Source organism: Taeniopygia guttata, chromosome 17, assembly GCF_048771995.1.
Source record: "Taeniopygia guttata chromosome 17, bTaeGut7.mat, whole genome shotgun sequence".
NCBI classification, from domain to species: domain Eukaryota; kingdom Metazoa; phylum Chordata; class Aves; order Passeriformes; family Estrildidae; genus Taeniopygia; species Taeniopygia guttata.
The window spans coordinates 10,170,488-10,196,539 of NC_133042.1; the positions used below are offsets into that span (position 1 = coordinate 10,170,488).

Genomic DNA, 26,052 nt, shown 5'->3' on the forward strand with positions numbered 1-26,052 from the left:
GAATCTTTTGTTCTGATTTAGTCACGGTAGCTGGGTGGAAGCTGGTACCTCATTATGTGGTTGGTCTGTTTGTCTGGTAGGTAGCAGATGGTACTGGAGATGACGTTACCAAGAGAGGCAGGGTAGAGAAACTCAAGACCTGTGATTTGTTCACCTGTCACCTATAACAAAATACAGGTTAAAAGACTTTATTATTAGCTGCACAATTTCTTAATGAAAAAACTCTCATTTCAAATGAGCCTGCATTTCATTCTGAAGACGATTTTGCTCCAGCAATTTTTCTGTGGCTCATTATTTGAAAGTATCCTTGATTTTATTCTGAACAATGTAAATGCCATTCATGTGTCAGTGTGTACATTAGCAGCTTTATGTTTACATTCTGTTTCTCTCCTTGTGTTTTGGTAGCAAGGGTTGGATGTCTTCTTGTGTTTGTATATCCATTAAAAGATAATCAGAGATACCCTGTGAACTGGAGGCCGTGCCATACTTTTTCAGCGCGCTCTTGGTGTTATTGGTTCCATCCACTGAGGCAATTCTGTAACATAAAATACTGTACTTTAATTCTGTTAAATTCCTAAAATCTTTTTGATAATTAGCAATGTCAGAGTGTACAAATCCATGACCTTTCTTGGCTGCAAAAAGTACATAATCAATTCGGCGATAGGGAATTAATCTGGTATTAGACCGTCTGAGGATAGCACGGTACGCAGCTGTGAGCAGGATATCCCAGCACTGCTTGAGCAAAGGTGAGCCAGTGCTGTCCCACCACAGGGTTCGTGGTGTCCGGTGAGCAATCATCCACAGCTGCTCCTGGAGGCAAAGCTCCCAGCACAGACGGGGCTTGAAAACCTCTCGCAACTGTACGGAGGAAGGGAAAGATGATTTTATCAAGATAAATACCATACAGAGCCACTAATGGTGCTGCAGGATTCTAGTCTGAATTCAAATATGAATTTCCATTGTTTCCAAGGTTTGATTTTAGGACAGACTTTGGATAGTTCCCACAGATGCCAAATTAGCTTGCATTCTGTATGGTTTCTTGAGGGGTCTTGTGGCTATTTCATATGCATTTCTACAAGAGACACTTTGTTCTCCTCTGTGACATGCAAATGACTTTAACTACTCAGAGCAATCCCAACAGAAAGATGAAAAGAGGCATCAGTTATTGTAAGAATGGAATGTATAAACCCAGCAAAATTGGGCTATAAACAGAAGAATTCCAGTTTTAGCAAGGAGAATCTTAACTGCACTACACCTGTAAGAGGCAAATCACCCTGTCAGAAAACAACACCTGATGGGAATGAGCAGAATGATGTAATAATTCATAGTCACGGATGAGGCAGCGAGTCTCATGATCTCAGATGTGCATTCAGATTTGCCTTCCGTTGTGCTACCTTTGCTAACATAATTAGAAGTGCGATATTTGACATCTTTAATACTAATTAGTCCTTCCTTACTATCCACCTCCTGGATAAATATTTAGGTATCATGAACAGTCTCCCTGTGCATTCTTTGTTTTTCCTGGAGAGTTTCTGAAGCTTTTCCTCAAGTTCAGAGACCTTCCTGGCCTGGTTTTCTTACAGTCTACTTGGAAACGAGAGATGCAAGAGGCCTTGGTTTGTGGAAGGCTCCACAAACTGGAGTGGCTCAAGTTATTATATTCCAACAGTGAATATTTTTCATAACGAGACTTATTGGGTGCGTTCAACTGGTCATGAACGTTTGGGGTATCGTGCAAGAAACTCTTGGACGCCTCCTTCTCGCGCGCAGGAGGAGTTGTGCCCCACAGCCTCTTGTGCCGACGGTCACCGGGCGACAACCGCCGAGCTGCGCGCGGGGCCGGGCGCTGCCGGGGCGGCGGAGCGAGCGGGACGCGGCAGCGCCGGCGATGCCCGGGGCGGCCGGGCCGGCGCGGGGCCAGCGCGGGGACAGCGCGGGGACACCGCCCGGCCCCGAGCACATGCCGGCGGCCCGGCGCGGCGCAGCCAATGGCGGCGGGGCAGGACATGATGTCAGAGGGGCTGTAGAAAAGGCGCGGAGCCCCGCGCGGTCCCCGCGCTGCAGACGCGCCGCTCGCAGCTCCGCGGCGGCTCCGGCTGCGGCTGCGCTCCCGCCCCGGGCCCCGCGGGCCGCGCCGCTTTAAGGACAGAGGGGGGCCGCGAGTGCCCGTCCCATCTGGTGCCCGTCCAACTCTTCCTCCTTCCCCTTGGCTTTTTCTTTTCCCAATGAGCTCCAGCGGGCTGGGGGAGGAGCGGGGGAAGGAGCAAACTTTGCCCCTGAGCTGCCGCCGCTGCCAGCCCTCTGGACTGTGAGTGCGTACGGTGGGCATCCGCCCCAGCCTGCCTGCAGCACCAGCCTGCTCTCCGCCTGCTGCAGCCTCCCTCTCCCTTGCTTTCCTGCTCTAAATTTCGCACAGTACGATGTAAGGGGCTTGTCGTAATTTTTTTTCCTAATACTTATTTATTTCTCACAGAAGATGGTTTAATTTTTTTTTTATTATTTCTACTATTTATTAATCCCTCCCAACCGTAAGCGTGCCGAGCCTTCTGCCAGCTGGGCCAGAGCATAAAGCCTGGGACTGCACCTGGGGCAATGAGCCCTGCACTGAAGAAGCCTCCTAGAGAGATGTGCTGGGGCCGCGCAACAGACTAGATCCAAGCCCCGAAGCTTACACCACCAGTTATCCCCTCTCCCTCATCCCCTTCGCCCGCCTTTTCTGCACCCCATCCCTTGAAATCTCGGATCAGTGCCTGCGCCGCGCTCCGGAGAGCTCTGCCGGGGGAAAAACCCGGTGCCCGAGGAGAGACGGGGCGGCCGTGCTAGATGCATGGGGGAGGGCTCCGGTTAATGCAAGTTCTGGGCTCCTGCAGGGACCCCGACAACTGTCAGCAGCAACAGCAACTCGGGCCCTCCTCCTCTGCTTCCTCAGCGATGCTTTTCCACAGTCTTTCCGGATCGGAGATGCACGGGGTCATCGACGAGATGGATCGGAGAACCAAAAGCGAAGCACCGGCCATCAGCTCGGCTATAGACAGGGGAGAGACGGAAACGGTAGGAGCCGAAGGAATGGGAGAGTCATGCACCCCCCTAAATATACCAAACCCCTCACAGATAGAGCTTTTCCCCTAAAATAACAGATCGGGGGGAAGCGTATGCAAAATACGAAATCAGAAGAAAAATAAGCATAAAGGCACCCCAAAAGATTAAATTAAACCATGGGGATAGGCATGAAATTGTTAATTATTAATAATATGCATAGTAATAGTAACGCTTGGGTGAAATGAACGGTACTGCTCTTGTGAGAAAACAGATAGACCAGCCTTTTGGTAGCGTCCAAGAACTCCTTCCCTTCCCCCAGCCTGTCCGGCCTTCCAAAGTTTTTAGGAAGAGGCAAAGTGTGGTTTTATACCAATAACATTTTGGCACAGCAAATTTTTTGTCTGCAGAATGGGAACACAAACACCAAAGAATCCAATTCCTTGTTATTTTTCAGGTAGGATGCCTTCATGAGATAGTCTTTATAGCATTTATTTAAGAAGAAAAAAACTAAACACGAGTATCTTTAAGTTATGGGTTTTTAAAAATAATTTTTAATATGTGGGTTTGTAAACATGGCAAACAGAACTAGAAGATATGTTTTAGGGAGACGGATGGATCGGAATTTTTATAACTTTACCACATTTCATCTTGTCTGCTGATGCGTAGACCCTGTATATTAATACACTTAGATAATAAAAATATGCATCTAACTAGTCTTAAGCTGGCTAATTGGAAGAAATTTTCCAAGTGTCTTAAGTGATTTAACAATTTATGTACACGTTTGGGTTTTTTTTTGTTTTTGGTTTTTTTTTTTTTTGTTAAGAAATTGCAATTCTGAAGTGAAATTATCTCGCACGTTGGTTAAATGCTGTAAACTGATACAGGCGTATGCAAGGAAGATCCGTTCTCAGGTTTTCAAACTTCATCAGTATGTGTTCTTTCTTGTAATGTTATGTGAAATTTGCTTAAAGGTGACAGTGAGACTATTTAATCTTGAAACACCTCCTGGAAAACGGCCTTTGTACTAGAAGGGTGGGATGCGATTTCTAATCTAAACGGTTTTGGTTTTCTTTTAAAAAGTTAATATTTCTCCGTACAATTAAACAACATCCAATGGTCTTCGCTGGAATAAATATTGTGCCATGATAGTTTAATATAACTGTGTATAATCTATATGGATACACGTGTGTATGTAACAAATAGTGTGTTGGAATACTGGATTCTTGAATACCATTTCTAGACAACAGAATATTTTTGTTACTGGAAGAGCAAAGTAGAAAAAAATCATTATTTCATTTAAAGTGGATTTACAAGAAACTACTTTGGTTATAAAACGATCCCTACTCGGAGTTCAGTTAATGCCTTAAAGAAACAAGCTACCTGTGGGTTCCTGTGACTAACACCAGTGGAGTGCCAGGGTTTTATTTGTGTGGAGTTCTCCTAGTGGGAATGATGCGGTGCAAACGGGAGTGCTCACAGAGATGGGATTTTGTGATCCCCGCAAGCACAGGATGAAAGCAATGGGTTTGGCATGTGCTGGAAAATCAGCCTCGGTTCCTTTCGATTTCCTCCGATTAGCTGTCTTTGCTTTTGCTTTGCGCGAGGATTTAAGGCTCTAGAGGAGGTAAAAGCAAACAAACAACTTCTCCCCCGCCCCGAACCAAAACAAACTGCGTGTTGGGCGCAGCTGTAAGGGAATGTTTCGGGTTCCCGTGCACAAGAACAGATCTGCCGTGGGCTTTGTGCAAAGCGGGTAAGAGTGAGTTGGGACCGAAGTGGAAAGCAGCATATTGCAAGGTCTGCCCCAGACGCTGCTCCACCCGAGCCTCCTCTCAGAATGCTGTTTTAAGGTGCCTGCTGGAATAAATAAGCATGCTTAAACGGTTCCGATATTTCTCCCTCTTTCTCGTTCGGTAGAAGTCGGCGGGATATGTATGAATTTGGGGTTTTTTTTGAGGGTTTCGATTGGATTGCGATTTGACACTAAACTATTAAATTATATAGGGCTTATATTTAGTTTTATTGCTTCCAAGTTTATCCCAGCATAATCTAATGTGCTCTGTTGGTTTTAACCCGCTCTCATTCCTACACGTTTCCCACTATTTCGTTTTCCTGATGAAACATTCTGCACCTCGGATTTAGTAACGCTCCTCTCCTCCGCAGCTTTATTTACTGATCCCTTTAGCGCTTTGGGTCACAGCAGATCGCGATCCGTGTTGTTTGGAACCAGCTTGCAGAGAGCTGTGTCTGCAGCCCTGTGACTACTGGGGGTTTGATCGTAATTCATTCGGAATTTTATAGCTAAGAAAATACACACACAGACACGCTCCACATACACGCACTCACACAGCATTAACTATGCAGACACTCTCAGTATATCCATAATTCTTAATTTTAAAATGAACTTTCTGTGATTTGCCCTACGCCCTACCCTGTTATTATTGCTCCTGGTTATTGAACAGCGTCTTTTCTTGGTTTGAGACTGGAAAATCCACCAGGAAAAGAAAAGTTCTGGGTCTGGTCTGGACGCCTCCTCTAAAGCCAGGGTGGTTTTCTGTTTGTCTCGCCCGCTTCCCCGCCTCCTCCCGGGAAGGTGGGATGCGGCGGGACCCTGGGGACCGGGGCGGGGGCCGCTCGGGGTGGCCGCTCGCAGCCCCCGCTCCTCTGCCAGGGGAGCAGCAGCTCGGCCCCGGCCGGGCAGGGGGAGGGGAGAGCCCAGCCGTGCTCAAGAGTTTCTCCCTCTCGCTAACGGTCTGTAATTGTTTTCCCCCAGCAGACCATGCCTTCCATCAGCAGTGACAGGGCTGCCCTGTGCGCCGGCTGCGGGGGTAAAATCTCCGACCGTTATTACCTCCTGGCTGTGGACAAACAATGGCACATGCGCTGCCTGAAGTGCTGTGAATGTAAACTCAACCTGGAGTCCGAGCTCACCTGCTTCAGCAAGGACGGCAGCATCTACTGCAAGGAGGACTATTACAGGTACAGCCTGCCCTCGGCCGCCAGCCGGGGCCGGGGACACTGCCCGCCGCTCCCCCCGCTGGGCACATCCCGTCCTGACGAGACTGCGGAGGGGATCCGTGGGCACGCGTGGGGCAGGCTGTGAGCTCCCAAAACCTCCCCCTGGGGAGGGAGACTCGTGCTGAGGATGAGTCCCGTGTTGCCGAGAGGGTGGCACGGCCCGGGCACAGCCTCCCCCCAGCCTGCTTTGGCTGCTGGGGCCTTCACCAGCGTGCCCTGCTCGGTCTCTGTGCTGGGCCGGGGCCGGGGCCCGCAGCGGGGCCGCTCCTCGCCCGCCGGCGCTGCCTCCTGCGGCCTGGGGGCGCGGGCACGTTCGCGGGCCGGGGGTCGGTGCCCTTTTCTGCTGGGGCTGTCGGGGCGGGAGCTGCGCTGCGAGCTGGGAAACCGGACGGAGACTCCCCGCGCTCCCGTCCCGAGATGCCCGCCCGGCTGGCCTCCGCAAAAGTCCCGACTTTGTGCCGCTGCCCCGGCCGAGGTGGCCGCCCCGGGGCTCGCAGCCCTTTGCCGCCCTCCGGGCAGAATCGACGAAGGACGGGGTGGGGGGGAATGCGCCTCTCACGGTCTCCTCTGGCCTTTCTGTCTTGCAGGAGGTTTTCGGTGCAGAGATGTGCGAGATGTCACCTGGGGATTTCTGCCTCCGAGATGGTCATGAGGGCCAGGGATTTGGTATATCACTTAAATTGCTTCACTTGCACCACTTGCAACAAGATGCTGACCACTGGCGATCACTTTGGCATGAAGGACAATCTGGTGTACTGCCGCCTCCATTTCGAGACTCTCATCCAGGGGGAGTACCAGGTGCATTTCAATCACTCGGATGTAGCCGCTGGGAAGGGCCCGGCTTTGGGAGCGGGCTCTGCCAACACTTTGGGACTGCCTTATTACAATGGCGTGGGGACTGTCCAGAAGGGGAGACCCAGGAAAAGAAAAAGCCCGGGGCCTGGAGCAGATCTAGCAGCCTACAATGCAGGTAAGAGACCCTTCCCCCAGAACAGCTCAAATGGTCTGTTTCTGTTCACTTCCAAAGGGGGATTTCCGTTTATTTTAGCTTAAACTGTTAATAATAGTTTAGCTGCAGCATAATTATTGAGATCAAGTGCTGTCAAACTGCAATTACAGAAGCTAATATGTTAGCATTTTTCACTTCAGCTGGAAATAAAATGTTTTGAAGCAAGGTCATCTGGTTAAGGGGGGGAAGAAGGGGGAGTGCAGCCTGAAATAAAATCTGGAAACCAGAGATTTTTAGTTAGCACTTCAGAGGCCCGTGAATTTTCTTTAGTGGCTACACTCTAAAGCTGCTGACGGGTGAATTTGTCCAGCCCTGTCCTGAGCTCTCGCACCCCAAAGCTTTGGAAGGAAAGAGAGAGAGGAAGTGGCCGTTTCCCAAGGGCTGGAGTGGGGGGCAGACAGGGGTGCAGGGCTGGCTGTGCCCGGCCAGGGGCCGTGGGCAGCAGGTGTTTGCGGGCAGCACAGAGCCTGCTCACACGGGGGCAAGTTCCGCTGGAGTTTTGTTCATGAGAGGTGGCTCGGAGAAGAGTCGGGAAAGCAGCATGCCCTCCGCAGCCCATCGCTGCCCCGCCGCACTGCCCCTGCCCCTGAAGCGAGCCCAGCAGCAGGAGGAGCGGCAGCGAACCTGGCAGCAGCCGGGGCTCTCCGGATTCAGCACCAAACTTTCCGACGGGTTCCCTCGTTTAACCTCCCCACCGTCACAGCATTGTAATTTTACAGGCAAAGGAATTCGCGCAAGCTCCTGCCACCCTCCCCCCCCATCCCCGCTCCCCTCTGCCCCTCGCTCCACTTCTCCGTGTAGCTGCCACCAGAACGGCTTCCTGCGCTGCTGCTTGTATGCAACAGGAAAAAGAAACTCTTGGACAAAACAAAATTCTTAGATGTTGGTTTTATTCGAGGACTTGGAGGCGGAGGTGGGCTTCCCCCAGCCCGGCGTTTTCCGAGCCGGGCGCTCGGGCCGTCCCGCCAGACCCTGGGCACGGAACTCGTTTGCCTGCGTCCTTCTGTGCCTCGGTGCCCTCTGTGCTTCTCCCAGCCTGTTCGCCCAGCCTACCTGCCTCGGACGTGTCCCGTAGGGTATAGATTTGCCTTTAACATGTTCTTCTTTCCCGGAGAGGGCGTTCGGTAAAGGCCAAATTTGCTGCGGTTTGTTTCGAGCCCCATCTCTGCGCGCCCCGACAGCTGCGGGCTGCGCCGGGCGGCTGCCGCTCCGCCTGCGCGGGGAGGAGGAGGAGGAACGGGGGGGAGGAAGGCGCGGGACGAACACCGAGAAGTGCAGGGGTGGCGGGGAGCTCGGGCTTCGGGCCGGGGGAGGCAGCTCGGCAACGGGGGCTAACGGGAGATCTGCGCCTGAAGGGAGTAACAATAGCGACGAAATGGGGTGGTTTGCGCTGAGAACGGCAGGGAGAAAAGGCGCATCCCTAACCGGCAAACGCACCTCGGGAACAAATTTGCCAGCTATTATTGGTTGAACTAATTGCTGAATAATTTGGAAGTAGTGCAAAAAGCAGTAGTAGTCCCAGTGGTGTAAGTTGATGAAAGGTGGATGTAGTGTTCTCGCGAATAACAGTTCAGTTTTAAAACATGCATCAAATATGCATTTTTTTCCCGTTAAAAAAGTCTCCTTTTCGGAGGGATTAGCTTTTAATTGTCCTTCCGCTGTCTCCCTGTGCAGGGCAGATGTTCAGATTCAAAGGACCTGTAAACCGAATCAACGGCATCTGTCCTAGATGGGAGCACAGCCTGAGAAAGTCTCACTGCTCCCTGACTTCCTAAATAAACCGCCTTTAACTGCAATTTGAAAAATTCGTTTACAAAATAATTGCCGTCCGACTTTTAATCGTTGGTTAGCCCGTGCAACTGAAACTTTATAGAGATCTTCTTTGAGTAACCTTTGGCTTCTTCGCTTAAGCTATTTATCTACTTAACTATTTACTAGACCTATAATCGACTAATTTATGCGGTAATAAGTGCCATTGATCTTGGAAATCAGACTGGGTTTCTCGTTGATGTAAAATTCCACAAACGGGTAAATTATTGCAAAGCCTTGGATACTGTGCCTTTAAAAGATAAACTGTCTAAAAATGTAATAGTTTCTCTTTTTATTTTTAGTGGAACTTGTCATTTCCTTCTCAGAAATGCAATAGAAATGCACAACGTTGTCCTCTGAGGGGATCTGTTCCTGGTGATTTGTGTAGAATACTTTGTGTAAATAAATCTACACCCAGAGCTGGTGGGAAAAGAGGGACCCATAAACTTGGCAGAGTCGAGACTGAAATAATTTTGTAAATTGGAGCAAATATTCATCTGCAACACGAATTAGATTACTTTTTTTTTTTCCTACTTAAACGAGACTCCTTTTGCAGGGGGGTGATGGGTTTAGATGTGGATAGAGCCTGACAAGTGGAAAATAGCTTAGAAGGATGCTGAAACTTCAAAAAGATTTCTTTTTCTTTCGTTTCTCTTTCTTTTTTTTTTTCTTTCCTTTTTTTTTTTTTTTTTTTTTAAGTGTGTTCCTGTGATCATAATTTCCTCCTTCACTTGTTGGAATGGAGTTTGATGGGTTTTTTAGGTCAGTAAATCAATGGCTGAAAGCTTGCTGAACACAGAAGCACCTGTAAAGAATTCTGAATACTCCCTTTGTGAATTAGACCCCAAACCTCCCACAGTCTGCTATGTTTTATTCATTTGTATCTAGTCTGGCTTTAAGACACTAAAATATCCTGGAAAATGACAGATGTATTGAGCAAACTTGGGGCACGACGAGCTGATAAAATACCCATAATCTGTACAAACAGCCAAGATATTAAGAAACATTTCCTTCCTTTGCTAGCAGGAAGATGGCTCGTGCTTCGCTGGGAGGTGACGGAATACCCAGGCTGGGCAGACATCCTCGGCGGTGGGGACCGGGGCTGGGGGCGGCTTCTTGCCGGGCAGGGGAGGCTGCGGAGGCGCCGACCCAGCTCCCGGCAGGGCTCGGGCAGCGCCGGGGACGCCTGGAGCTGACCCTCTCAAGTGGCTGTGTCAAAAGGGCTTTGGGGTTTTTTTCTGACAAAATTGCGAAAAGCCTGGAAAGTTTTGAAGAGCGAATCCCTCTTTCCTCCTCGTTTCCCTTGGGACTAAAAGCTCACAAGAATCTTCCCTGTGACTACTGCGACAGAGCGAGCAGACGGGAATCGCGGCTTAAAATCGAATGTCTTGCGGAGATTTCTTAGGAAAAATTAGGGTTTACTCATTTACCACCCTCTTCTTGCTTCTCCCCCTTCTCTCCCTCCTCCCGGGCTGTGGTCACCTTTCGGGTCCCCGGGCGCATCTGGCCCCTCCCCGGGGGGCTGGGGCTGGGGTCGGGGCCGGGGCAGGGGCTGGGGCTGGGGCTGGGGTCGGGGCTGGGGCAGGGCTCCGGCATCGCTCCCGCCCCGAAGGGCGAGCGGGGCCCCGGAGCGGCTGCGGGTCCCTCGGGCAGGGCCGGGGAGCGGAGCCGCTGCACCGCTTCCCCCGGCGGGGCGGGCAGCGAGGAGCCCGGCTCGGCCGGGGCTGCCCGGGTTAATCGCGGCGCTCAGGGACTGACCGCGCACTCGCACCGGCCATTCAGCGCCATTCAATTGGCTTAATTGAGGGGAAAAACCCTGGCGGCGGTTCCTCCCGCGGGGCCCGGGCCCGGCCGCCCCTCCCGGCCCCTTTGTTCTCCCGCCCCGCAGCCCCGGCCCGGCCGCGCTCCCCCCGGGGGCCACAGCGGCCGCGGGGCCCCGGGCCTTAGGCAGCCCCGGGGGCACCGGGACGCGCAGCCCCTTTGTCCGAGGCGCCCGGGGAAGGCCGGAGGAAGAGGGCTCCTAATCCTGCTCTCCTCCGTCCTGGCGTTATGATGCTCGGCCTGGGCTCCTTAAGACTCACTGGCTTTATCTCCTCAGAAACACTTCTTGAAATGTCAAGGTTGAGGCAGCGCTGTTGTGTCTGCTTCTCCATGGCTTGGCAGAGACACGCTCCTTTTAGTGCTGCCAGGCACCTCAGAAGCAGCCAGGGGTGCCTTGCCTGCTCCCAGTGCCACAGCTTCACCCCTTTTAATGCCTGTGGTGAGAATTTCAGGAATCTGCCTTCTCTATGTCTTCTCCTTCCTCCAAAGAGAAAGACTATGTCTGTTCCTGTCCCAGGTACCACTCTTAGGGCTCTGTCTCACTTCTGTCCCCTTTGAGGATAAGGGTACCACAAAGTCCTCTCCACGCTCCGACCAGACAACAAATGCGGCTGCACCTCTGCCTGGTCTAGTTAATCACAAGTTCCCTCTCCAGGCAGCAGGAGGTTAAAACACCCCCTTGACTCCGATTACAGAAGGAAAGGGGTGCACGTTCCTGAGCCGCTATTGAGAGATAATGCACACATCACATGTCTCTTGTTTCATCACTCTTTCAGAATCAGGATTAGTTTTCTTTCTTTTGGCATAATCTAACGTGTCAAGCACAAGCTACTAAGAACAAAATTTCCCCCAAAGGAAATTTCTCTTTCTCATCTTCATGTGCCATATCCTTAGCAACCTACTAGCTGCTAAGCACACACTTTGCCCCGAGTCCCAAGCCATGGGGGGCTCTGGTGATCTGAGGGTGAAGCAATGTTCCCAAGTTCTCCTCTAGCAGACTTTGTTTCAAAAGCACCAGCACGGCCTGCTTTATGCTCCTGTTGTTGGGTTTAGGGAGGTGTTATGCATTAATCTGCAAAGGGTATTTTGGGTACCAACATCAAGGCTGTTTCCCTCGTTGTCTGTAGGGATGTAGTGATGCTGCCTGTGGCCATCACCATCCTGAGGCCAGGATGGGGCTGAGGGTGTGTGTACTGCCACTGCTGCACCAGCGGAGCCAGGAGGGCAGTGGCTTGGGTGTGGGTCTGGGGAAAGGCACAGGGCCTTAGAAATGTTCTAGGGTCAAAAAGAGACTTGGCACTGATTCAGAATTTGTTTTATCAAAAAATAGAAGCGAAACACTCATTAATTTAAGGCTCCTCTATTTGATTGGAATTCTACCAATTGTATTTCTGAAATCCCAGCAGGAGCTTGAGATACTACAATGGAATGGAAATGTTACATATGGATAGTTCAGCAATTCCTTTGGGAGATACACAGGACACCACAAAAGAACAGGGAAGACAGTGCCTGAAAAACAGAGGGTTACGTGAGGAGCATGTACAGTGTTAGTTTTACACCCTGATGCCTTTTGCAGAAGCTCCTCAGCTCTTAAAATCTCCACTTACACCCTTGGCCCGTTCTGTGTGTCTGTGCCTGCAACACCCATGGACATTGCAGATTCTGTGAGAGATGCAGATAGTATTAGACTGAATAAAATAGCCTGTTGAGGATGGTGCCAGGCACCACAACCAAATACAAGAGGGGAATTGGCACCAGCCAGGACTATTTATGTCATATTGGGTGATGCCTGGGAGTAGCCAAACCACTTGCACAAGACAACGAACAGCACACGCCCTCGTGCACTTCCAAAATCTGTTCTGCAATTTCTATTGTAGACAAGGACATTTTGCCACTCTCAAATGGTACATGTTTACTGTCTTTTTAATATTATTTTTACTTAGTAGATATTGAGGTAAAAAGATGAGAAATTCCAGGAGTAAGTTGTTCCTTTTCCTATCAGGACTTGATGAAAAGCTGACACCCTCCTTCCATTCTGGGAGGGTTTAGAATCAGTTTTATATCCTTGGATTCTGAATGTATCTCCTTCTCCATGGGACACATTAAAATCCAGCTCCTTGCAGCCCTAGGCTTTGTTTTGTTGCATATTAACAGGAACCAGACCTCAGTCTTGCAGACAGATATTTTGATGTATTTCCTCCTATGTCTGTCTTGTTTCTTGGAGGGTTCAAAAGCCTCTAAGATGATGCACAATGCTCTTTTCCATTACTAATATCTAAAATTCTTTGGGTACATTTTAAAAACAAGCATGATTTGGCTTTACATTTCCATAACATAATTTTCTATAAACATTATTATGTTATTTGTCCCTGTGCTCTTTATATCAGGAACTGTGGCTATGAAGGAGACTGAAGCACATGCCATGACTCCAAATGGGCAACTTGGTTTCAGATCTTAAACCCAAAAAGATCTGGCTACATCCCAAAGAGCTCCATTACTACTCCATTGTTACTCTCTCCCTCTAAGTATCCTACACCTTTTAAATTCAGGTGCTTGCAGTTTTCCATGCTGCAGGAAAACAAGCAGAAATGCTTCTTATGGCCAAAATTTGGCACAAGATCCAGAGGTCTGGAAAGGATTTATACAAATGTATGCACATGCACGCACACACGCACACAGACACTCACATTTCTATATACAGTACCATTTTTTAGCTGCTTTTTAAATTATAGGAGTGCAGAAAGACACAGAAAAATTCGAGGCTTTGGACACTTTGGGCATATCTGTTAAACAAATATGCTTTCGGGCTTAGAGCTGAATTTCTGCAGGCCTTGCTCTGTATTGTGCCACAGCTTTTTATCAGGTTTTGAAAGGCTGAAGTTTGTAAAGCAGCTACTGTAGCTGCTGCAAACCTGCTTAGGGAACCTGCATGCATCTTCATTTAGGAATCTGTGCATTTTATTATCTGTGTATTTTTAAAACCTGATTTTAACACATGCCTGTCAGAATGTGTGTTTTCACTAGGGCTGAGACCCATTGATGGACAATGAATTCGAGTAACACTGTACAGCTAGGTGCATGAGATGTACTCAGTTTTAATTAAACAGCAATAGTGGACAATTGATAACAAGCCTATTCATCTTTTTAAGAAACTTAACCACAATTCCCATTCAAAAGAATATTTTGGTCATTTTTTGCATGCCATGTAGAACTGAGATGATAGCAATTTTTCATTACGTTTAACATAAAACTTGTAGGAAATTAAGAGGGACTTGTAGGTATTTGGACACGAAAAGCTAATTAACAACAGTTTGTCAGGGCTAATTTTCAGCTGTATTCCTAATTTTTTATTGGATTTAAATTCAGTCCTTAATGTAATTTTAAGAGGGTTTCTATGGTTTACTGTATACACAAATAAATGAAAAACTACTTTTGGTCTACAAGATTATTTTGCTTGGCATTCAATATTTGATACTACTTGATAATTTTTACTGTGTTATTTTCCTGAAGACCTTCTTCTTGTGCTTGATTTCTGCAAGTGTTTCAAATAGTATAATTCCGTGATTTCAAAAGGATATGGCAGAAGTGATCATTCAAACTAGTATTTGCAAACACCTATTTTTTTAAAAAATGGAAATATAAGCAGAAATAATTAAAATTATTTTTCATTTGGCATGCTAGTGAATATGTTGTATTAACAGCTTCATTTCTTTGGCTAGTCAGATTATAGTCATAATTTGCTGTCTGGTAGCCACAAACTTTATTTCTTTTATAGTGTTTCATTTAATGGTCTCCCTCGTACTCTACAGGGTTTAGTTTGATGGAGGAAATAATTATGATTTTAACTAGTCTGTTCCATTGAGATTTAACTGGAGTGCATTGTGCAGCTCTCTTTGTGTGTTACAGTGCAATTTATGGTGACACCAAGTACAGTAAAACCCTTTACGGAGTTGAGGACAGCTACTGTCCTCCCACAGAAAGCGGAGGAAAAGTTCTGTGGAGGTGGAGCAGAGGGGAAAGGAAACAGAGCTGACATTTTAAAATGCACGGAGGGGAAGGCCAGGGTCCTTGCAGGCTGGTTACTGTGAGGGAATGCCTGGAAGGTGCAGAAATATGGTCCAGCTGTGCCCAGGTGGGCAGGAGGCCAATGGCCCCAGGCTGTGCCCGCCCCAGCGCTGGCACTGCTGGGGCACCTCCACTCATGGCAGGAGAGACACTGAGGGGCTGGAGCGTGTCCAGGGCAGGGAACGGAACTGGGGAGGGAATGGAGCCCCTCTGAGGGAGCTGGGAAGGGGCTCAGCCTGGAGAAAAGGAGGCTCAGGGGGCCCTTGTGGCTCTGCACAGCTCCTGACAGGAGGGGACAGCCGGGGGGGTCGGGCGCTGCTCCAGGGAACAGGACAAGGGGAAACAGCCTCGAGCTGTGCAAGGGGAGGGTCAGGTTGGATATTGGGAAACTTCCCCAAAAGCAGAGGTGAAGCCCCTGTCCTCGGAGGGCTTTCAAAGCTCTGTGGCACTTGGGGACATGGGTTAGTGGTGGCTGTGGCAGCACCGTGTTAATGGTAGAACACAATGACCTCAGAGGGCTTTTCCAGACGAAACTACTCTACAAATCCATGAAATGGAGCAAAGGCAGGTAGGGCTTGTGCCAGTGCATGCTGTGGTGTGTCCTTTTAATTGCTGCACTCAGGGAAATGGCAAACAATATTGGTTGTGGAGCAGGAGATTTACAGGCCTTTTCCTCTTGTTGCCTTAAGCTTTAAGTTGCAATGAAAACGATGGTGACCACCTGGACAGAGACCAGCAATACCCCAGCAACCAGAAAACGAAGCGCATGAGGACATCCTTCAAACACCACCAGCTGCGGACAATGAAGTCATACTTTGCTATTAACCACAATCCTGATGCCAAGGACTTGAAACAGCTAGCTCAGAAAACTGGCCTCACCAAAAGAGTTCTTCAGGTAAGAGCTGTCTTTTGCCTTGAAAAGTAGTCAAAATATCAATTTTCTATTTAAAAAGCCATGGCTTTCAAGATATTTTTAATCATTTGTACCTTCTCTAAGTTCATTCTCAGAAAGTATGAGAAGAGTTATTTCTTTTCAGTTTCTCTCAAGCAGATCACTTGGGTTCTAAATTTTATGAGAATTGTGAAGGTTTGGGGCCCTGCTCGTTTTCCTGGAGTTCTTTAATTCTGGTTCATGTTTTAGCTTCCAGACTGCTGTACCAAAAAAGTGACTTATTTGAGTTAGTGTACTCACTGTAAATAGAGAGCTTTTAGTTTAGAAATTCAGAAAACATGTCAATGCTTACCTTTGTAAGAAATTAATCAACAGTTTGAATTCATTTTATCAGGACAAGGAGGAGGGCTTTTTGTTCATAACTGAAGGGGACATAAATTAAATTTTTCAAAAACTTTAAGTCATAGTTTAGTAACTTAGAATGAAACAAAACTACATTTTAAAAGTACTTCTACTTGTGCATGGGAGCACACTCCATTTGAGCTATTGTGGGAAGGAAAGGGAACAGTATTAGTTGATTCAGCTGCCTTTTAATTTATAGTTCTGACTCAAGAAGTCAATTTTAATGAGCACTTACCCAAATGCCTGTACCTAGAGATAAACTTGGGCATATATGAGCCATGGCATTCCAGGATTTATTGCTGAAAGTTTTAAATGGGTCTTAATTGTAGAAAAAGGATTTGTGACCTTCCTAGAGACAGGGCTGCGAGCCCCATCCTGGGAAGCATCGTGGACAGCTCACAAGTCACAGGCAAGTGGAAGGCAGGAGACAACTGCTGAGGAAAACTGAATTCACTGGAGGGATCCTGCAGCTTTCAGAGCTAACACCTACCAGAAGAAGGATCAAAGGTTTTGTAGGCTTCCCAGTAAAATGACAAACTCTATGTAATGACTTCTTGTCATAGCTGGATTGGGTTTGTTCTTCTGAGGCTGATTTGCTGTGGAGGAACAAACTCCTCTGGCAGAGGGAACATCCCAGCACCTGAGGTGGTGTCTCACAGCAACTGCCCTTAAACCACACACATGGCTGAAGTAATTTACTGCATTGGTCTATCCCTAGACTGACCCTTCTGCTCTATTTTATCCTCAGAATTTAGACACGTTGGTAGTACCAGGTCTACCCATTCACACCTTAATTACCTGAGAAATGGCACATCAGTGTCTAGGAAGTGTCTTTCTGTCATCTTTCTGTTCTCTCTTGTCACTCCACACTAACTTTGATTTCCATCTCTCTCTTCTCTTTCCACTGAATGGGTCTTTCCTCGCGTCTTTTTTTTCCAAGTTACTGTCTCTGTTTCTTCCTACTCAGAACATATTTTCTTGTCTCCAAAACTGGACTTCACCCCACTACTCTTCTATTCCTCTTTCAGTTTCTTCTTTGCTTCACAGCTTCTTAATTTCATCTTACACATCACAATTTGCAGTTTTAAGGCGCTTTGTGTTCTTTTGTTTGTTGCATAAATTTACAATTCCATCAAAGTTTTGTTATCATTTTGGTATTTGGTGTTTCACTTCTTTTACTGTCAGAGTTAAATTCTCCTTTATGTCCAGACTCCTTTAGCTGCAGTGGTAGAAGATATATAATTGGTGGTGAGGACTGTTCCCTGAGGATGATGCCGTTGGAGTCAATTCTAGAAAAGGGAGTGATACTTTTTGTGGTACCACTTGAGTTTTCTCGCCTCTTATGAGCACTCTCTAGTCATGGATGTTTTGTTTGAAAATTAATGTGAGCCATGAGAACACAAACTTGTATATTGTATGTTATAGAACCTTTCTGCCCAGTTGGTTTATCTCTAGCTGTGAGTGACAATTAAGTTCACATATATGAGTTTTAGGGTTGTTCTTTGCTGGGAAGACTCGTCATGATGTTGGTTACTGAGACAGTGTCACTTGTTAATTCTCTGGAGCCAGAAAGGCTGGCATTCCATCTGTGTCACTTATTGAACACAAAGTGATTCACTGACACTATTGATGGAAATCATTAGTGAAATCATCATTAGAAATCATCATTAGCACCAACCTGTCCCACACCCCAGAGGTGTTTGCAGGTGTACAGGCACACTTGCCAGGAGCCAGAACTCTGCCACACTCCCTGATAGGTGTTTGTGAACTGTGGGATTTTCTGTGTGCTCAGATCTCCATTCCGCTGGTGAGGGATCCTGGCTCTGTGGACACTTTTCATGGAATGTGCTTTAAGAGGAAATGCAGGGAGCAGATCAGGAGAAAGGTATACTTCCTAAACACACCGAGCTGAGCTCCTGGTGATTTGGGGAACAGCACTGGTTCCCTTGCTGTAGAGACAGAGTCCCCAGAACTCTACAGGAATCACTGCATGCATTTGGACTCTGCTAGTCCAGTTTCCAGTAGTAAACAAGCCTAAAATATTCCCGTCCCATGTGGGGACCTATGCTGCCCTTTAGTGAAGGTTTGCTTTAGGCTGCAGACTCTTCCTGAGCCCCCATACATTAAACATCTCTGTGACTGAACACTTATTAATTACAGCAGAGTCATCACAATGTGGTGCAATGAGTGAACATAGTCTGCTTTGTGGTGTTGCATCCTCTATGTTTTGTTTCTCCACTTACTACTTAGTGAAATTCAGAGAACCCAAATGTCTCCAGGTAGCTGTGTGAATGAGCAAAATTGGTTGAAAAATTTGTTTTTAGCAGAAGCTGTTCACACAGCTAATATGTAACAGATGCAGCAATGGAGGTGTTAAAAACCAGAAAATAAAGTTATCTAAGGTGATGATCCCATTAACTTCAGTATCCAAATCCCTGACGTAGTGCGTTTATTTTCAACACTCCCTTATCGTATGGACATGTTATTTAATTTCTATTTGACTTGGTGGAGACAAAGAATTTGTTCCACAGATCACTGAAGAGGGAGTGCAATCTTTTCATCTCAGTAAATATTATTCTGCCTAACTGCTGAGTGCCCAGCTCCACGCACCCAGCCCCGCTCACCGGAGTGTGGGAGCAGCAGTGGTGGGTCTTGCAGCTGCTTTTCATTTTTCACTGGGAGTTTTGGTCTGTATTTTCCCCCTTGATTTGAAATAGCTCAGCCTTGTACTGATACAGTTGGACAGAAACCCACTAAATACTTCCCAATGATTTTGTTTATTCCTCAGTCCTGAAGGAATTGTGTAATTGATGTGAGATAAATCCTTCTGGAAGGATTCTTCCAGATCTGTGTGGCTGGGTGGTTATTTCTGCTATGCCCTTCCAGGTGCACGGTCTGAGCTGCCCACGAGAGCGGCGGGGCAGCCCCGGCCCCAGCTCGGCACGGCGCTGTCCCTGCCGGGCTATGGCCAGGGCCGGGCAGGGAACAGTCCTGCGGGCAGGGAACAGTCCCACGGGCAGGGAACAGCCCCACGGGCAGGGAACAGTCCCGGGAACAGCCCCACGGGCAGGGAACAGCCCCAGGAACAGCCCCACGGGCAGGAGAACAGTCCCAGGAACAGCACTGCTCCTCTCTCACTACTCTTTAACACAAACGCTTTGCTGAAATTGTCAGATTTAAAGCACATTCCAGAATGTCACTATGGTGGAAATAATGTTATCCCTTCTATCATAAGGCAAAGTGTTTTCAGAATTCAAATAATTAGATGTATTTTCAGTATTAATACAAATATTTATTATTATGCATTTTTAAACAGCCTTGTAACCATTAACTGATTAACCTTGATAATATTCCAGTGGGGAAGGAAGTAAAAGCAGTCATACAATCTCTATTTTCAGATAATACTTACAGGATTATATGATATATGATATTTTCAATGTCTAACATGAATTGCCACTAATAAAGAGACAATGAACCATGTTGTATGTGCAGCTCCTGAAAGCAGTGTGGGTGGTCATTAGTAAGGGCAGCTGAGCTCAGGTTTTTATATTAGTGGAAGATCCGTGGAAATCCATAAACACCAGGAATCTTTCTCACTTTACATACTACATGTTTCCAAAGAGTACCACAGAGCCTCTTGCCCTGGTAAGGTTAAGGAGCAGTTGGACATTTAGAAGAGTGTCATATTTCTCATATTTAGGACTACTGAATATAAAAATATGAGTATTTAAGTGAACATAAACGTGAAATGATGCAGAAGTAGGTGTATCTACAGCTGGCCAACTGGTTTGTCTCTTCTGTTTTAATTATGCCATGGCTACATGGACACAGCGACAGCGGCCAGCTCCAAACTCCATTTCACAGCTGTTATCCTTTATGCAGCTGCCAGAAGAAAGAAACCTACCACTCAATTACTTTGTGGAACAAATAGAAATGATCTCTACCTGAAAGGTAGAAAGTCCTATGAAAGTCCCAATTGCTGGTTTTGCCATTCCTGAGCAGTTGGTGTTTGAGCCTTTGTGGTTTAAGTGACCAGGAAAAAGTGATTGGCTTCACCCACAGCCCCTGCACGCCAGGGCTCTGAGCAGTCCCACGAGAGGACTGCTTGGGAATGTGTCAGGCAAAAACATCACTTTGGGCTTTGCCCCTTTTCAGCCACATTGCTGATCTGTAGCAGGGTCACTGCTAAACTGGACTGTAATAAAATAACGGGAATATTTTTACTTGCGCTGGTTTAAGAGAACTTTTGTTTATGAAATTGATAAACATCCTTTAAATGAGGTGTTTTAACAAAGCAAATGCCAACATAAACTGGTCTAAAATACTGAGCTTTCAGAAAGAAGGACCTGTAGGGATGTGATTTATGCGTGGCCCTTGAATTTGTGCCTGAGGATTATTTCCTTGTGGCATTCCCTAGAGAGAGTGTGAGAGACAGGGTGTGCACATTAAAGACCTTTGGCCGCGGGAGAAAGCTTCCCAAGGAAGGAAGAGCGCTCGGTAGGGGGAATTGGGAGCTGGAGCATCTCTAGACGTGAAGAAAGGCGGAGAGAGGTGAAGCGGCCGGGGCAGGTGCATCGGCGGGGACTGCAGTGGGAGCTCCGCCCGCCTTCCCGCGGTGCTCCCCCCTCCCTCCCTCCCGGCACTGGCTCGGAGCCTGTCCCGCGGCAGGGCCAGGCAGCTCCAGAGCCAGGAGCAGAATCTCTGCTGCCTCCTCAGGAGTCCCACACACTTACTTTCCCTGTCCTTCACTCCGATGAGCAAAGAATGCAAGAAGTAGAAACCTTGGGAAAAAAAATTCTGTGCGACTGCCATTCCTACTGAAATCACAGTTTTTGGTGTAATGTAGGTCTTTAATACCTTTCCAGCCCCTTTCCCCAACGTTATAACAGTGCTGAAAACATTTGATAAAGGAAACAGGCATAGGCAAAGGAAGCTGGAGCATTTGAGAAAGAGTAAGAGAAGAGCAAGAAAGGACAGTCCTTTCCAAAGAGGGGAGTGCTGCAGGGATGTGAGGGAGCTCCTGGGGCAGCAGGAGCCCGTGGCAAGGCAGAGTGCCCTGGGCTGTGCCAGCAGCGCTTTGGTGGGAGATGGACGTGAGACACAAGGAGGGAAACTCCTGATTTCGTGTCCATCAGGTGCGTGGTGTTTGCCTCACCCAGACCAATGCTGCTGGGACCAAGGGCTGTCGAGGATTCTGCATGCTGCCAAATTTCTGAGCATCCTTCCTCACACCTGAGCACTCAGCCTGCCAGCCTCCATCCCTAGCCCACTCTGGCCCAGGCAGACTGTTTGCAGGGATCGAAGGACAAGGATATTCTGCAGGCAGAGGCCGTTTCTCATGGCTAGAACTACTTTTCTGATCTGTTACCTGTAAAAACGTCTTTCCAATTCCAGCATTGATGAATTTGTGAATATACTTTTGTGTTTTTAAACACTGCAGGTCTTTAAACGCTACCCTGTTATATTAAACTGTTTCAGGTTTGGTTTCAAAATGCTCGAGCCAAATTCAGACGGAACCTCTTACGTCAAGAAAACACAGGGGTGGATAAGACTTCAGACTCAACACTCCAAGCAGGGACCCCATCAGGTCCTGCCTCAGAAATATCCAATGCCTCCATGAGTCCATCCAGCACTCCCACTACTTTAACAGACTTGACTAATCCCACTATGCCAACTGTGACGTCGGTCCTGACATCAGTGCCCGGAAGTCTTGAGGTTCATGAATCTCGAAGTCCTTCACAGACAACTCTTACAAATCTTTTCTGATGACTCTTTCTTAATAATTTCTTTAAAAAAGAAATTATTCTTAGCTGAAATTCCAAGTGTATTTTAATAGAGGCTTTGAGCAACTGACTAACCACAATTAGGATCTCTCCTAAAAAACAGAAGGAAATGTAGTGTTCTGGTATTATGGAGTATGGACTGAAGAATAACTTGGAAGATCTATTGCAACACAACATTTGTGTAACTGTACAGTTTTGTGGACTGAGCAAGGGAAACAGCAATTAATTTAAGTTGGCTAAAGCTTCTGTATTTTCAAAGACTGCCATGTGCCTTATATACTGTTTTATCTACATTCTTTGGATTCCATGTCCACTTCTCTCTTTTTCTCTCTGTATATTTATGACCAGGGCAAAAATGTTAAAGAGTTTGTTACTTTGAATAGTCCTAAGCCTTTCATTGGTTGCTTTGTTGTTTTAGAGTTTTAAGGTCGAAGTCTGTTCGAATACCAGAATTTGTAAAATCTAACCAGTAATAAAACCACTTACAGAAACTACTTGGTAATGGCTGCAGTTACATTTAACATTAGTGTCACAATTGAGGTAGGCTGACTGGATCTAAAAGGGTTAGAAAAACGCACTTCAAACACAGTGTCTGCCTAGGAAAAACCCTAAATATGATGTACACATCCCTCTGATGTACACATCCCCCTGGTTCCATCCCAAAGTATTTATGGGTGAGAAATCCAGCTTGTACAACAGTTTAGGTATCTTCATTGTAGAGAAATAATGTTAGTTGCAGGTAGAAGTTATCAGATAATGTTAAAACTCAACTAGAAGAACTATGTTTCATTTTGCCATGTGAAGGAAACCTGATCATGCATGGATCTTGCTTTTCTGCAAGGTGTGGCTTGTTCCATGTCCTGGAGGAGGCCAGCGGGGTCCCACAGCTGTGTGACCACAGCTGGTCCATCACGGAGATGGACACTGGGAAAGGTTTGGCCTAGGAAAAAGGCAGAAGTATTTCAGGTTGTTTTACAACACCGATGGGCAAAGTTGAGGCAAAATTATGTTTTATAAAGTTACAGCCTTACGTTTTTTGTAATGTTTTGAAGGAATAAAAAGCCAAGGAAGACTATATTATTGACACTAAAAGTGGTTATTCCTTTAATAATTATGGACCTTTCAACACAACTGATTTCCTTCTCCCCAAAAGTCTCTGCAGAATATAACTCATATTTTGAGATTTTTTCCTATTGTTTTTAAAATTGCTTTTCTGTAATGAAAGAAATACCTCAGCAAAGTTTAAATATGTATAAGAACGAGTCTACACTATGCTGTTTGCCCAGTAGGTTTAGAGGTTTGAAGTGGTACACAAGATGCAGATGGTTGTTCCTTTTCAAACCTGTTCCAATCAGTTCTTTCAGTCAGATGTTGGGTTGTACTTGCCAGCTCTCTGAAACTAATCCCTCATTCCCATTGGATCAGAATTACTAAAAGATTATTCCAAATAAACAGCAAGATAGATGCCAAGATTTGTGTTCTTTGCCCTTCTCAGGGCAATGAAGATGATTTTGTAGGCTGGATTTTGTCCTAACAGTGTTTAGGTCTTAAAAGTGCTACATTTATTCACCTTTCTGAGCTGCAAATTTGCTTGTGCAAGCCAAATTCCTATCAAGACCAGGGAGAGATTTCAGAGCATGAGGACTATGGGATAGAAAAACTGACATAATTGGGTAATTTATTAACCTTTTTAACACTTCAGCTTAAAAAACCCAGAGGTAAGCTATGGGCAAAGCAAGACAGTCCTCAAAGATGGGAACTAGCTGAGATCTGTGAGATGGATTGGGGTCTGGTCACCAAACCCACGGGTGGCAGGGTCTGTTGAGTTTAAGCACAGTGATGAGACATTAAAAAGATGATTTGTGTTGAATTTATAAATGTTACAGGTTTATCCAGGACATTTTTCCTCGTAATCCAAATGTCTGATAAGGATGTTGTGCTGGTTGGTGGACTGTAACAGGTACATATCTGCCTTTCAAAGCTGTTCTGACACAGAGATTCTGCTGTTTGCAACATTTTGTTCATTGTCAATCACCTTGGAGATTTTTTTTTTTTACATGGTAAGCTGGATCTTTTCTTGATTTAAAAGGCAATTTTGGTCCACTGTTAAATGGTTACAGCCCATAATTAAAACCCTGTGTATTAACCTGTGAACAGTTTAAAGATTCTGAATCCTGAAATCTGAAGTGTTACAGCAAATGTAGCAGAGAACAATTCCAATGGATCTTTAAATTTGTACTGCTATTATTTGTGATCTTGTATCTTAACTACCTGAATCCATGTGGATGGAAATACCTTTCAAATCAATTCCCAATATTGCCTTTTCAAACACCTGACCTTCATGAAGGGGAATACTCTCATGTTAATCTTGTCTGAAACCTATACGAGACAATTAGAGAAATTGTCTGGTTTAATCAAATCAGGGATTTTGCATATAAATAAGAGACAATATTCTATGTAGGGTCTTTATGTAGGTGCATTAGGATTCACTCTGGCTCCGATGACCTATGTTGTTCCCATGACTGTTTCAATCCTGTGGTATTGTTTGGTTGTTTAGAGCTTGTTGGTTTTGAATGCTGTACATTTTTTTACTACTGCAATCCTAATGTTTCTTCACATTCTTGTACAGTTCCACATTTGATGTATTAGTCTGAAATTCTGTTAAAAACATGAACAAAAATGGAAATGAGATTTCTTTGGAAGTGTATTTTTACTGTATATCTAATTTGAACTAGTTGAACATACTTCTTTACATTTTGCATGATAGGTGTGTAGTTCATTTTTTAAATATGAAAGAGACTTAAAAGTAACTTAGAAGAAGAATATAATGAAACTATAGAAATATGGAAATACATACAATGATTTGCTACTTTTTGACTCAAGAAGCTTTTTGAAATACATTTAACCTAGTTTATTTAAGATAATGCAGATATTCTGTCTCTGAGTTCATACATAATACAGAATATAAGAGGTGATTATGTACTAGGAAAACTTTCAGGTCACCTTGGTACTCACCAGCACACTGGATTATTCTTGTCAAACAGAAAATGGACACTGTATTTTAAGAATGCTGAATATATTTTGATCTACAGCAGAGAGGGATGGGATGGCTGCAAGTGATATGTAATCACAGCTTAAAATTTATTGACTCTATTAATGGCTACATTTCATAAAACATATTTTTTTATTCAAATTATCTAAATTTGGGAAGAGAAGACCAAGGATCATTATACTAATGAAGAAGTATATATTTATCAAATATACAATGGATGCAGAAGGGGCCTCCAAGATATTTTGGTTTTCAAACTACCTTTTCTTCCTGGTTGTTTAAAAACCCCACATAATTAGGCTGCTTCTCTGTAAGTGTTTGCTCTTTTTTGTCTGTTGGAAGGAAGCTTAGGCACCTGTAAGAACAATCTTCATCTGAAGGAAAAGGAGAAAGACACAAATCAAACCAAGAACCAGACTTCATACGTAGGTGTGATGATGGCAAAGACGCCCAGGTGACTGAAAGAAGTTGTGTGTGTGCATGCTTATGGTCCTCAGGAACTTAATAATGCTTGCAAGGAGGGATTTTAATTGAAAGTAGGTGATTTATGATTTTTTTTTTTTTATTTCTAACCTCAGCAAGCCAGAGCTAATTACATCACTCTGTCACTGGTTTTAAAATGCAATTTGACATAAATTACCATTGGGAAAGGTCATAACATCAGTGAGAAGAGGTAAGCCCAGAGTTTGGAAGGAGCACATTTTTCTCTTCTCTCTACTTGCCACATCTTTAACCCTGGTTCTTCTGCAGGCTGCATGAGGAGCTGTTGGCAGTGGCTGAGCTGGTGTTATGTCGGGTCTGTCCCCTGCCCCAGCTGCCAGCCCTGACACGGGTGGCACTGCCACAGCTCCAGCACTGCCACCCCTCAATCACCTCAGCATCAGGTGGAGTTTCTCCTGCTCCCACAGGGCCTTAGCCCTTCTGGGTAAGGAGGATTTACACCATCCCTGACAGCAGCTAATCTGTGCCTAGCTGAAATCAGTCTGTGAATGGGGTGGCCTGGGCCTCTCTGAGCTCCCTCTCACCTGCTTTTGCACAGGCTGCAGGTGAAACGCTGCTGCACACAGTGGGGAGCACACCCCAAAGAAATTCCTGCCAGTGTCAGACCTGTCCACATCAGGGAGACAGAGCCCAGCCCAAAAATTACTTCCACTGGAGCAGCAAA

At 46.1% G+C, this 26,052-nt stretch overlaps 1 protein-coding gene and 1 long non-coding RNA gene across 5 annotated transcripts in view; both read left to right on the forward strand.

The window, feature by feature from the left end:
* The window catches only part of LHX2 (LIM homeobox 2), a 33,517-nt gene extending 8,810 nt beyond the window's left edge, over positions 1 to 24,707 (forward strand). The window contains exons 1-5 of one of the 4 annotated variants that reach the window (XM_030286856.4): positions 2,030 to 3,051; positions 5,813 to 6,018; positions 6,645 to 7,027; positions 15,451 to 15,656; positions 21,534 to 24,707. In XM_030286856.4, coding sequence (XP_030142716.1) covers positions 2,824 to 3,051; positions 5,813 to 6,018; positions 6,645 to 7,027; positions 15,451 to 15,656; positions 21,534 to 21,821 — 1,311 coding nt within the window. In that variant the 5' untranslated portion in view covers positions 2,030 to 2,823 and the 3' untranslated portion in view covers positions 21,822 to 24,707. Of the gene's footprint in view, positions 1 to 2,029; positions 3,052 to 5,812; positions 6,019 to 6,644; positions 7,028 to 15,450; positions 15,657 to 21,533 lie in introns of those variants that run through there. The other 3 variants (XM_012578376.5, XM_072936646.1, XM_072936647.1) reach the window with 3 other exon arrangements.
* LOC140685221 (uncharacterized) lies at positions 7,036 to 9,155 on the forward strand. Its single transcript, XR_012058517.1, has 2 exons — positions 7,036 to 8,142; positions 8,741 to 9,155. It is a non-coding gene; the product is annotated as an uncharacterized lncRNA (long non-coding RNA).
* Positions 24,708 to 26,052: the final 1,345 nt, after the last annotated feature.